Source organism: Pelmatolapia mariae, linkage group LG23, assembly GCF_036321145.2.
Source record: "Pelmatolapia mariae isolate MD_Pm_ZW linkage group LG23, Pm_UMD_F_2, whole genome shotgun sequence".
Lineage (NCBI taxonomy): Eukaryota > Metazoa > Chordata > Actinopteri > Cichliformes > Cichlidae > Pelmatolapia > Pelmatolapia mariae.
The window spans coordinates 37,724,394-37,737,902 of NC_086246.1; the positions used below are offsets into that span (position 1 = coordinate 37,724,394).

The window sequence follows — 13,509 nt, forward strand, 5'->3', positions numbered from 1 at the left end:
GAGAAGGAGTTCAAGCTTGCGACATCTTAGTACAGATAGTCTGATTTTTCCAGTTTCACCACATATAACAAGACGCAGCTGCAGTGGAAGGAAAATTATAGAAGAATTTTATATCAGGAAACGTGTGAAACCCACCTTTGCAAGTACTGCTTCTCTGCAGCTGCATGGCTGCTGCTCGGCTACGTTCACCTGTACGCTTTTCAGGCATCAACACAATCGCCTAACTGCTAATCAAAGCTCTGTAAGCTCTGTAAGAAGTCCAGCATCCATGAGAAGAAGATTTAAAAAGTTTAGTAGAAGATTGGTGAAGTCAGGCTAGTTCAGGTATAATGATGTGCTACCTGCTGGTTTGCCATAGAGCTACGGTTAGGCTGATATAGTCACATTTAGCAAAGAGAAGATGGATCATGAGGGTTGAACCATTTTAAATAAAAGTTCTTATCGAGGGTCTCCGATGGGCAGAGACGAACACAGTCAGGCAGGAAGAAAATGCCGAAAACTGACATAACATCAGACAAGAGGGGGTTACAAAAAGATAAAAACCTCAATGCAGGAGATGTCAGGGCCGGAAACGCGTTCGACACACGATTGGCTGTTGGCTCTGATCATTATACCAGCATATGGATACAGGTGAAAGCTGCCGTTTTTATTTACAGTGTTTATATGTGACAACATATAAAGTATTTCTACTCCCATTTTTCCCATTTCTTGGTTTTTCATGTACACTCTTACTTAGTTTCATTAAGGAAAATTAAGGAATTTTTGCTATATCTGCCATATTTTTCATGCTTCTTTGCAGCTACGCAGCCGGTTATGGTGTTTTTCTTTACATTTGTGCAATGATGACATCCTTAGCAGCGACGCTTTCATTGCACATCCAGCCTACGTTGATGGGGGATAGTGTGTGAAGGCTTTAACAAGGAAACTCATTCCTAAATCATCTCTCTTGCTGTAGATCAGTGGTTTTCAAACTTTTTCTGGTATGCCCCACTTTAGAAGCCCCAAAAAGTTCACATCCCACACCTTACCATATTTTTTGTCAATCATTAGGTGAAAGAAACGATGGGGGATGAGTTTTAGTTAAACAAAGTACAGCTCAGTTGTGTCAGTTTCACCCATCTTTTCACCTCGGTCTTCTCTGCGTCTCACAGAGAAAAACACTGAGTTAAAACACAGGTTTGTAAATCCACGTTTGACCTGTAGCGCAGGCAAGTCCTTGTCAGCTCTGCTGCTCAGCGATGATGTGCACGCTCCCCTCCCAGTGTAGGAATGCCGTTGTCCAGCCAGGGCGGGAAAAAAATAGCAAATAAAAATTTTGTTCGGGGAGCTGAGTAACGTTACACTGTGCATCCCCCAAGGGGGCCTGTGCTCTCTTGAACTGATGATTAACGGCTCCACCCCCACCACCCACTTTCCACTTTGTGCACCAGAGAGGGGCGTGGTGCAGCGATTGGCACAGCAGCAGATCTGGCAGCATCGGTGTGGGCTAAAAGCTCGCTCCGGTGGCCGCTTGCCAATCACCAAGCCCCAGCCGTTATTACCGAGTCATACCTCTGTTTTGATGAAAAGCTGCGGTGGGCGAACCCACCCTCAACCTGCCCCCCTTCCTCTTCCACCCGTGTGGAGGTGTGCCTCTTTCATGAGTCATTAGAATGCAGCTCACTGTTTAGTGCCCCGGGGGACTTATTTGTATTGTGTGGGCTTTACGTTTAATGTGAAATTCCTTTTTATTCTAAATTTTTTTTTCTTTTTTTCTTTTTTTTTTTGCACTGTAGCTGCAGGGCAACAATTTAACGCAGCACCTGCCTCTGTTGTAGAGGTCCCAGGTCTCATCTATCAGTACGTGTCTTCTCCATGTAAAGGTTGTGGAGGTGGGGTGGCAACGAAGGGGGAAGGAGAGGGTAGAATAACATGAAGGAATGTAGCGGGGATCGTGGCAGGAGAAACGCTATATCCTACCCCAAACAGCTGATTTTACAGCCAGATAAAGCTGTGATCAGCTGTGCGTGGAAGATGCAGTTGTCGAGCAGAGGCACCGAGGTGCTTTTCAGTCGCAGGTTAGAGTTTAAACAACTTTACAGAGGAGTAGCTCAATCAACACGAGGCTCCTTCGAGATCTAATTACATGTTTGTGTTTGGATTTTTTTCCCCTCACCTACTGTGTGTCTCAGCGTGAGTGCCCCTGTGTTCAGTGTTTGAGCAGATGAGGGGTTTTCTCTTTTGTGTCCCACATTTAACAAAGCTGAAATTAATGCTTTTTAATGCAGACTTTAGCACATGTGGTGCACTTATTACCACAGCGTTTGAGCCCTTTCCTCGAGCATTTACCTCCCAACGTTATTTTTTTTTCTCTTTCTAAGCAGCGAGAGGCTTGGCGTCAAACTTTATTCGTCAGGACATCACACTTTATTTAATCCGAAGCAAACTGGTGCATGAAGCAGACAGACTCCTTTATTTTGTTTTAATGCTCCACCAGTTTGCCTCCAGCACTTAAAGGTGAAGACCAAAGAACGGTTGCTTGCCACGGTCCACTTGAATGACTGTTGATTTGGTAAGAAGTCAGAGTTTAGATGTGGGGATGTGGGGCCCCTGTTACTTTCTTTGTTGGTCATGGTGAGCTGTGTTTTTACGCCGCAGTTTTATATGGTGCCGGGTTCAACAAAAAAAACATGCAGGTTGTGACCAGGTGAATACATCTTTCAGTAATAATGTTTTCTACTGTTTTATGACATTTTATCTGTCTCAGAATGAGACTTTAGAGCCGACTGTGCACTCGAGTGTGGCTGGTCCAGATGTGGTGAGGACACAGACTTAACTGAAGTCTGTGCATATCTCATAAAGATGTAATTAGGGCTTTTTTTATATTTATAAACAAGGGTTTGAAGAATATTTTTTCCAGTCCAGGTGATTTTCTTTCAGGGGAAAAGTTAGAGGCTCTTCAGGGGTGCCAGCAGGAAAAACCTGTTATGGATATTATTTTAAGAAATATCATGTTTGAAACCAGGTTTTTCAGCAGTATTGTGAGAGCTGGGGCAGAAAAACCAGGGTTTTACTGCTCAGTGGCTTAAAATCTTTAACTAGTTTATATGTTTTTATTCAGTAAAAGAAACTTTGAAATTCAATTAGGAACTAAAAAAAGGTTCTTTTGTGTTTCACAGTTTCTTTCTGCACGGCGTCTGTGGTGATCAGATAAATGAAAAAGCAGCGATTCTGTTTGAAATAAGCGGCAGAGTCTCTGTGCTCATTGTTTGTGATACTGGAGGATATTGAAAAGCGGGCCGTGCGAGTGATCATGTTTTCAGAGCCGTGATCTACATTTCATTTTCTAGTGCCAGGGTTTTTCCTGAGTAGAAACATTTTTGGCATTCCCCAAAATGATTTTAACCGTTTCATATATGCAAACAAAATGAGCATTTTTCTTTATCAGATTGTCAGAAATAGCACAACGGAGAGATTTCTGTTAAAGTAGGTAATAAAGATAAACTCCAGTAGGCCCATTTTGAACCGGGACTCGGCAGTGTGTGTAAATATAGAAAAAGAAACTTTTTGAAACATAGATGCAAAGTGCTTTACAGAAACATTTAAATAGATCACACGGAAAGCTCAAAAAGAACAGGTTACACATTTAAACCCCACCAAAGAATGTGAATACTCGGGGCTCATGCTTGACCTGCACATGGACCTTGAGGCTTAGGACAAGTCAGATGTGTTCAGTACTTGAACCTCCAGAAGCTTCAGCTCGGAAACTAAAACTAAAAGTGGGTTTCCGTGGGTGAAGTTGAAAAGTTAAAATACTTTCCGTCTTCTCAGTGTGTGAAGTTTAGATTTAAACTGAGTCTGCAGCACTGAATTTGAGCCCTTTCACTTACCAGTATATATGTGACACCTTGCTACGTTGGTGTAAAAACATCCCGGCTGCTCTGTTAATGCAAAGATGAAGGTAAGATGTCCAGCACATTGTTTTACAGTGTCGTCACTTGTCTGATTATTTATATTTAAATAAAAGAATTGAATTAGCATGCAAAAGTGTTACTCTGCAGCCATTTGGTCAGTGAAGGTCGTAAAAATCATTGCTGAAAATGTTCCCAGTTTCTCTTTCACTTATAAAATGTGTCTGTGGATAAATTAGCTTCCCTAAAAGCAGCTTCAGTGATTCAGGATTTGGTGGCAGTTGATTGTGAGGATTTTGGGATTTGCCACCCAAGTGATGCTTTCTGCTGCTTGGTCGACCATCTGCATCTGTCAGTGAGGACGGCAGCTTACTCTGTTTTAGGTCAGGTGTCTGTGCCTTTGCTGCCTCTGCAGCCCGACACCCGATACTAAACTAATCTAGCGGACTTTAGGACTAGCCTTTTTAAAAGGAAAAACTTTAGCAAAGCCTCTTTTGTCTGAGCCTCTGGATCTGCAGATCTTTAGTCGCCGCCTGCTCCAACTCAGTTTCTCACCGCTGTAGCAGCCGAGGTGACGCAGTTAACCTTCAAGTGACCGACTGGGGTCTTTAAAGAACCCAGCTGTTTATTTCTACATGCTGTCCTGACATTTTTAGTCATAAAAATGTTTCTTATCACGGATCAAATGTTTACACTTATCAGTACATTGCTGTAGAAATGGATCTGTTTTGGTGTGAAGCTCCTGCCTTTGTTGCATTTTACAGCCTCTGTTCTGTAATTTACTGCAGCGTTAGCCACAATCTGAGGACTCTAACCTCTTTCGCAGGTCACTGTTGTTTTAACATAATTAGAAGTTTGTTTTGCCAAACAAATGATCACCCTCAGAAGCTGCAGGTTGGCCCGTTTTTGAGGCCGGGAGTCTTAGGAGGCCGCTGGCTTGAGCTCTTTAAAGTGTTGATTAGCCTTTTGTGACAGGCTGACCTGCAGGGCTGAAACCCCGGGGCCTGAGCGGGGTGTGGTTGATGATTGGAGACACTGACTGCACGTCACAGTTGTGCTTTAGATTTCAGACAACTTTCAAATCATTCTGACCACAGGGCAAGATTTTTATCCCCCTGTCACCAAAGGAGTGATGTGTGCCCTGCTGACTGGCCTCCTCCTCCTCCTGCTCTACCTCTGTCATGGAGCAGATCAGCTGGCCGTATCCAAATATCATTATATCTGCAGTATCTCCTCTTAAGTCAAAATAATTCTCATTTTATGTGATTATCTAAAGACGCACATGCTCTTTTAGATGTTCATCTGAGCCTATAATATCAATTTTCTGTGATATTTCTTTTACTTCTGCATTGTGCTTGTTTTTAGTTCATATTAATCAAAACAATTCATTAAAAAATGTCCCAGCATCACCCAACAGTTGGAAATGGAAGATTCTCTGCACGAACTGTATGAATCCGAAGTTAAATTGACTCCCACTCTCTAGGCCACTCTTATTGGAGCTGCTGGAGTCACAGGAGAGCGAGCGGCTCAGTCCCACCGTCATTACACAGGCTGAGAAACAATGCATGTTTCCAAAACAGATCTACAGCAGTCATCTCTGATAGATACAAGTAATCTACGGGAGTCCCTTTGTTTTCCTGCAGGCCTCTCCATTCAGAGTGCTCTGGGGCTTCAGAGGGGAGCCATTCTTATGCTAACAAGCAACTGTGTATCTGTCCCGAGCCCAGACCGCAGCTCCCACTCAGCGGCCTGCACTGGAGGAATTAATCGTCTCTCTCATCTCTTTTTTTTCTAATTTGGAAAATTATTTTAAACCACCCGAGGCATTTCTTTTTTTGTTAAAAACTCATTTAAAATGTTTTAGTTTTAATTCGTCTGAGAACAGCGCTGTTTTTTGAAAATTCAAGACAAAAACATACTTTTTTCTCCATTTTCTGTCGCTTTGCCTTCTGCGTTGTCACGTCGTTGCATATAAAAATTATTAAAACGTCTGAAATGCTTTTTTCTGGTTGCAGTTCATTATAAACAAAGCTGCCAAGTCGACAAAGTCATTCGTTTTCTTGCAGAGAAAACTCTGCAGAGCAAGGCCTCTTCTTCTGGGTGTGGACAGGTAAAGCTCCTTAGGCCCACCCCCTTTTCTTCCAAGGTATATATGACCATCCCATAGATTCTTATAGGAGCTTCTGCTTGTCCACTTTGCATCTGTAGTTCACATCACTCCTTTTAGAGTGAGGAAAAGAGATTTGTGGAATCCTGGAGCCAGTGGAGCAAACAGCAGCAGCTCTGCTCAATCTCAGTGCCAACATGTTGTACCTGGAGACGGGGACCACAACTTCTTACAACGAGGTAAGAGCAGCGCGGGAAACCGGGCATCAGCCTTCGCTTCCATTCTTTGGTCCCCCAGCCTCCTTGGCGTGAAGGACGCATCAGAGAAAAAGGCCTCGTAGTTTGAAACGTAGATTTAATGCCACTATTTAACGTTCCGTAGATTGGATTTGTGTATTCGTGTAACTGAGACATAAACTGCAGGTGTGACAGTCCAGAGAGCAGGGGAATGTAAACACAAATCTGGATATTTCCTTCTTGTGAAATGGCTGCTGTGTGTGTGTGTGGCGGGAAAGGATTTAATCTGTTTCTATGTCTCAGTTAGAGTTTGTTTCTTGATAAAAGTTGGAAAATTTGGGGGAAAAAAACTGAAAATGGTTTTGATTTAACGTGGCGCCACGTTTCTCTTTCCATTAAATCTTCTGTTCTGTTGAAACCAAAGACAACAAAAGTTTAATCAAAGAGTAAAATGGGAGGAAAGAGTTTTTAATAGATACATATTCTTTAAAAAAATGAAAAAAATCTGTTCCTGTAGATTCATATTTTACCCATAATTGTTGCCTTATCTGTGTTTGCCGAGCTCGATGGCAAACATCAGCTTAGCTTTATTTTCTTCTTTTTTAAATATGATTGACAACCTGAACTCTAAGTTAAACAATTCAATCTCAACTCTTTTCCTTGGATCGTACTTTTACTTTTCCATATATATGTCTGTTATTTCTTTTTCTTTTTTCTTTTTTTCTCCACCAACTGAATTCCAAACCAAAGCTAACGCCGAGATAGATTCTCAGATTGCAGGTTGCGGATAGCAGGTGTGTCAGTTCGCTGTCTTTTTAAGTTGTTGAGCAGGGGGTCTTTAAGTGGTGTCCAGGTCAGTGTGTGTGTCTGAGTGTGAGTGCGTGCGTGTGCGGGGTATCGGGTTCCCCCCGGTCCCCAGTCTCCTGGGAGCCGCTGCAGCCATTAGACGGTGGCCGGCCAGGCGTTGCTGTTTTGTCCGGGGTCGTAATTGCTTTAATGGTATGTTGATGTAGATACAATCACCTGCTCTGCCCACCCCAGCAGGTATGAGGTGCCGATAGACCCCCACCCACCCAGCCCCACCTCACCTCCCCCCTCTCGGCCTTGTTGAGCCTTTAATGTCTCCCTCCCCCCTTGGTCACTCATCGCAATCCCTCCCAGATGGTCTCATACGCTGGTCCAACGCGGAGCAGGTCAGCGGAGAGCCTGGAATGAACTCTTTCCCCCTCAGGCCGGGTCTCATCTGGCTCCTGCTGTCTCTCAAGATTTGGCGTTATCAGTGTTTGCGCTCTGCGGCTACACAAAGCAGCAGCAACAGGAGGATTTTAGAAGCTCTAGATAGAAACTGTGGAGCTTTCAGTTGGTCAGTGTATAAGTGCTGAAAGAGTGTGGCACTTCTGCTCCTCGTAGGGGACTGCTGTTATGTCTGTGGAATTTTCTGGGTTTATCAGAGACTGTGATCTGTGTTCTCACAAAGAAAACAATCTCTGCTGCCTCGCGATGCTGCTGATAATGACACGCGCGCTATTATACTGATGAGAAACGAGTCAAAAGAACCGAACTGACTCTTTAGACGAGAGTTTTGGCGGGAGTGCAGAGAGCATTTTCACCATTAACATTTCATATTTATTCAGTGAATTCATTTGGTCGCATACCCAGCGAGGAATGCATTGATTTGAATGCATGCGCGCGCCGAACCGAATGCCGCAGCAGCAACTTCTAAATGAGCCCTGCCACGCGTATTTAAAATATCCCTGCTATGTGTTGTGGGTAATTCAGGCAATCGCTGTGAAGGTCAACAGTGTCCTTTTGCCGCTGGTCTGAAGCGTTAGCCCAGCATTTTCTCTCAGACAAAGAAATGCGCTCGCAGGCCTCGAACAGAAAGCACAGCTTTCTGTAAACTTTATTAAAGGCTGCTGTTGATTTACTGTTCTTCTGCTTTGCACAGCCGTGGCATCCCAGAGGCCTGAATACAGCGTCAGCTATAAACAGAAGGAATTTTTAAGAGCTGCTAAAGTGGTTATTAAATGCTGGCTGTATTATAGTGGAATAAGATCTGATTAAAGGAAATGAAGAGAAGGCCTGAAAGTCCCTCACGCAGCCCTTTCTAAAAGCTGATATCCTGCTTCCAGCCAATTAAACATTAAAACGTGATGAGTTCAGGTGAAACCTCGCTATCTGGTCAATTACAGCTTTATCCTCAAATCCTCATCTTTGATCCTGATTTTCATTTACACCACGAGAAGCATTATCTCAGGCCCTGTATTTAATGTTAAGTAGTCTACGTCAGCCTGTCTGCTTTATGCTTCTGCTTTTATCTATGTTTGGTCTGAGGCCACCATCAGCCTTTTCTTTAGAATAATCATTTGGCATTGATAATTGGTGCCTGTCAGATCCACCATAGCAGCTGCCAGCATCAGGCACTGGGGGAGGCTGTGTCATCTCTCAATGGCTGAGTGCCTCAGTGGAATTGCACCATAGTTCAAAAGAATCACTCTGATATCACCATCGCTCGCGCTTCATTTACGGGAAAACGGTGTACAAACAGGAAATAAATCCACCGAGCTCGTTCCCATGGGAAACAGGGATTATTTTCATTTTTAAAATATGCGTAGGTGGGGGAAAAAAAGAACTTTGTTTTTCTTACCATCCATTTTTCCCCCTGATTAGATCCACAGAGCCACTCTTAGACCTGTAATACGTGCGTATAATCAGTCATTTGTGTGAGAGTGTGTGTCCCCACTAAAAGCTGCAGGGTCTCCCCCAGGAAGGACTTTCTTTCTTTCTGTGCGTGCGTGTGTGCTCCATTCACAAAACACTTGTCTCTTAACACCTGCATGCCGGGCATAATTGTTTCACGCAGCCTCCTTATAAGCTCCGGTGTCATTGTTTCTGAGGGGCTTAAGCCCCCCTTCCTCTGCCAAACAGCCGCTCCCCTGTGGCGCTGCTGCACAGGTATGCCGAGGTTGACTCCAGTGACCTCTCTCAGGTGTGTCTATGGTTCTGTGTGTAATAAAGCGGCATCGTTGATTCAGAAGTCACTCCCTTGACTAATAGTTATCTAACCTACCAACCCAGTGTTTTGTTGATCATCTGGAGCAACACTAACACCTGGCAGGGCAGTGGGTGTGAGTCGGACAGCTGTGGCCAGCCGTGCTCGAAATAAACGAGAGACCCTGGAAAGATTGATGGCCGTCTAAAGAGCACGAGCGATGGCACCTCTTCCAGGAATGTGCTGTTTATAAATGGAAAGGAATGAGGTGAATGGCAAGCAGAGCAAGCAAGAAGGGGCTGGCTACCACCCAGGAGTACTCTCCATCCTCTTTAAAGGAGGATGGAGAGTACACTCGTCCTGTCTGAATATATGTGGGAAAAGAAATGGCTTTGTAGGGAGAACATGTTTATTTCATATGTTGTCTTAATCTTCTACCTTAATCACTGATGTTTGGATGAGGCTAACTGTTTTTATTTCTTTATTACAAAATTTGCACAAAGCATTTCGTCTGAAGCATCTGTGACTGAACACATTCCTTTGTCGCTCTTCCCCCTCCCCCTCCTCTCCATCTTCAGTCACAGTACACAAACCTGGGGCTCCTGAATGGTATGGATCAGAACATTCAGAACGGCGGCTCGACCTCCACCAGCCCCTACAACAACGACCACGCGCAGAACAACGTGACCGCCCCGTCGCCCTACGCCCAGCCCAGCTCCACCTTCGATGCCCTTTCCCCATCACCGGCCATCCCATCCAACACAGATTACGCAGGCCCACACACCTTTGACGTGTCCTTCCAGCAGTCCAGCACAGCAAAGTCTGCCACCTGGACGGTAAGACCCGTGTTCGCTCAATGTTTGTGGAGTCCTGCATAAAGTTAGCGGGGTTCCACTTCCTTTTCTGCAAGCAGTCTCGCATTAATGTCGTGCAGACCCCACTGATAGGCCTCTGCACGTGGGACAGATTTGAGTGAATATGATTTATGACTTAATAATAATTGTGCTGAACTCACAAATTTGACCAGAGTGAGAAAAGACTCGAACTAAGAACATTTACCGAATATTTAATTGAAGTTAATTTTGTAATATTGATCAGATAAATGTGTTTATGGTTTAGTTTGCATTAACTAGAATAACTTCTGAACAACAGGTGAGTACTGGAGGTTAAGAGAGCACACTAAGTAACACATGAACTTTTTATTTATTAAATAAGATATACAGGAAGCTGGAATTTTACTTAAGTGTAAAGACTGAAAATAGGGAGAAGAAGAAGAAAGACTCTGTTATACCATCTCCCATTGTTCCTGTCCTGCTGGACAGAGGCCGCATTCATGTTTTCTTTATCTTATGTTCCATAAATTATGTTTTTAATTAGACATCATAACAATCAGCACTCAAGATAAAGATATGACTTTTATAGCTACAAAAGAATGAAAGCTTTTGTCATTTTTTTATTGTGTAATAAATTTAAGCCCACGGAGATCCTTAAATGTGCTACCTGTCAGCATAATCCATCATTGTAGGAGGTGATGATTTATCGGGGTGGAGGTTAAAGAGACACTTTCACCTATGAACTTCTTATCTGACTTCTGGCTGGGAAGAATGTCACCTGAGATATTTTTACATCAGGACTGAACCTCAGGGTTTTTAAGTTAACTTCTCACTGACAGGGGGAAGAGTAGGATCTCACTGCATACACTGTCAAAATCATGGATGCACTCATTCATGTGATAGGAAATGTGTTAACTTGAGTAAGTAAGACTTGAGTTGTCTTACTTCACAGAAAATGTGCTATTTTCTCATATTTGTACCATTTTAGATACAAAAATGTCTGGAAATTGTTAACTTCAGCTAACCAAACTGCTAGCATTGCAGGTCATTTAGTGTTAAAACTTCTTGACGAAGCACCAAAAACAACTTTGTACAGGAAACCAGAGCCCTGCATGTGTGGCCGGTTAAAGTGAAAATGAAGAGGATTAAACATTTATTAATCTCATAGTGACCTCACTCAAGTGCAATTTCCCTTTTCCTCAGAAGTCGGGTAAAGTTTACTGATGCTTTGTTGATGACAGAGGTAAACAGGTTGAATCGTTGCTCCTTTCCCGTGCAGCTAGATGTCACCATCTCATTAAACCGACTCAACCGGCTCCTCTCGCTCTGTCATTACGCATCACAGGGCTGAGGGACAGCTGTTGCATCAGTGCCCCGCCTGCTCGGTTGTTAATGTGTGTGCTGTGTGGCGACGCGGGAACAGAGGCGTAAGTTCGGTGCGATAATGCACTCTAGCGGACGAATTTGGCGGCGGTTTTTTGTCCCTGCGTCATAATTTGGGACAGCTGTCACATCATCGAGTGACGTCATGGGCGTCAAAGGAAACCCCGTCTGTTCACATACAGAATCTGGGTGACGTAACTTTGTGACATGTCAGTCATTACATAACGGAGCAGAAAACACTTAATACAGAAACATATTTATTAAAAATTTCCAATTAACAGTCAAAAATGAGGGCCGTTTGAGGAAAACCTGCTGAGCGCATTGATGCACCGAATTTTAACGTGCTGTAGCTTCCAGGCAAACTCGGGGAGTGCTGGGCGATTTCGCCTTACTCCTTGGCCACGCCGAGTGTGGGATCGTGACATTTGCCCAATTCCCACAGTGCCTCAGTCATCCCTCTCATTTTCAGTCCAAAAACAAAAGTGTTTGTCTGATGTGCAACCGTGAGGTGGCTCACACTGTGGTTTGTGAGCGGCACGCCCCAGTCGCAGTCGTCCCATCGTAGACACATGCAGGGAACCAACGATGTGTCCCACAGTCATAACATGATGCAAGACTGGTTTGATTGGTCTGGCTTAACATGGAAAAGTCAGGGATTGCTGCTTACAATCATTGCACTGATTAAAGACTTAACTTTATTTAGTAGTTCAGTGTTTAAAAAAACATTAAAAATAGAAAAAAACTCATATTTTTTTGTATAAATTCTATTTTTTAAAGTGCAGTCGCCCAAAGTCTCCACAAGGATAAGAAACGGCACAAGAGCTAAAATATGAGAGCAGTAAACACAAACAAGTGCTGTTGTGCAACATCGTCTTGTACAGTTAACCAATCGAATTAAAGTTTGTTCTCCTAACGAAGGATGGGTAGCATTACAAAATCAGAGCCATTAAAAAGTAATTAGCATCACCTTTTGTGCAAAGCACCTCATTACAATGACTTTTGCATTAGCAAGAATAACAACTTTGCACACCTGTGGATAACCAGTCTGTGCACAGAGGCTGTGGAGCCCGTTGGACATTTACATCAGCAGCACCACATAATCGGCAACAAGCTTGTTCACTTCCCTCGGTGACAGCTTTAGCTAAACTCTAAGCTGTTCCTGTTTCAGAGCTGAAGCACCACCATCATAATCCTCCTCAACTGGCCACCAGTGTTGGTGGAGATTGCAAATGTGCAGCTGATATAAAGCTATTGCACTGGGAACAAGTAACTGAGCCCATTTGAGAAATTAAAATACGCGTCTGACTTAAATGTCAATTTATTTCCCTGTGGTAACAGAGGCGGGGAGGTTTCCTTGGTTCCTTTATTTACTGCAGACATGACACGTACTTCCTGTTACAATTTATGTCCATGAAAACAAACAGACTGCTTTTTTGGCTAATGACTGTTTTTAATTGGAGTTTGATTTTGACCATACATAAATAAATAAGAGCCAGGACGTGGATGCACTGCACTGCTTAGAGTTTAGAGCTACTGCCAGTTTAGAGCCTTCATCTTGAGTTGGCCTTGAAAACAATAATGCACAAATAAATGATGACCAGCACGTGACTGATTGCTTGTAATGTTTTCTGTGAGGTCGGGCTGGTTCCACATGCTCTGTTGTTGTTTTTGTACCTCGCAGCCAGGTTAAATGTCACTCAACTCTGAAATGCAGTTGATCCTGTCAGAGAGGATTCGTTACAGCTTTTCCCCGCCGAACATCGTTTTGTTGATTTCCAGATCAGCTCATAGAGAGAGTCATTTTCGCTGGCTGCAGCTTCCAGTCTGATTCTAAAGAACAGTGATTACAGCGTCGGTTCCCATCTCAAAGGAGGCTCCCTCTCCTGATCTCAGGAGATCTTTCGTAAAGCTCCCATAATCTCAGCCCAATAAGCTCAACTGCTGGACTGATGGACTGATGGCAGAGAGCCACTGTAGATGTCACTGCAGCTTTGCTCTGTGCATAGATCCGCTAATGCCCCCTTTTTGAAGGCCTGTGGGATCTTCCACGGGGACTTAGTGGACTGTG

General features: G+C 43.6%; 1 protein-coding gene across 4 annotated transcripts in view; it reads left to right on the plus strand.

Annotated features, from left to right (window-relative positions):
- tp63 (tumor protein p63) overlaps positions 1 to 13,509 on the plus strand; it is a 33,566-nt gene that overhangs the window by 9,064 nt on the left and 10,993 nt on the right. For 2 of the 4 annotated variants that reach the window (XM_063466064.1, XM_063466065.1), the window contains exons 1-2: positions 6,195 to 6,236; positions 9,804 to 10,061. In XM_063466064.1, the coding sequence (XP_063322134.1) occupies positions 6,195 to 6,236; positions 9,804 to 10,061 (300 nt within the window). Of the gene's footprint in view, positions 1 to 6,194; positions 6,237 to 9,803; positions 10,062 to 13,509 lie in introns of those variants that run through there. The other 2 variants (XM_063466062.1, XM_063466063.1) reach the window with 1 other exon arrangement.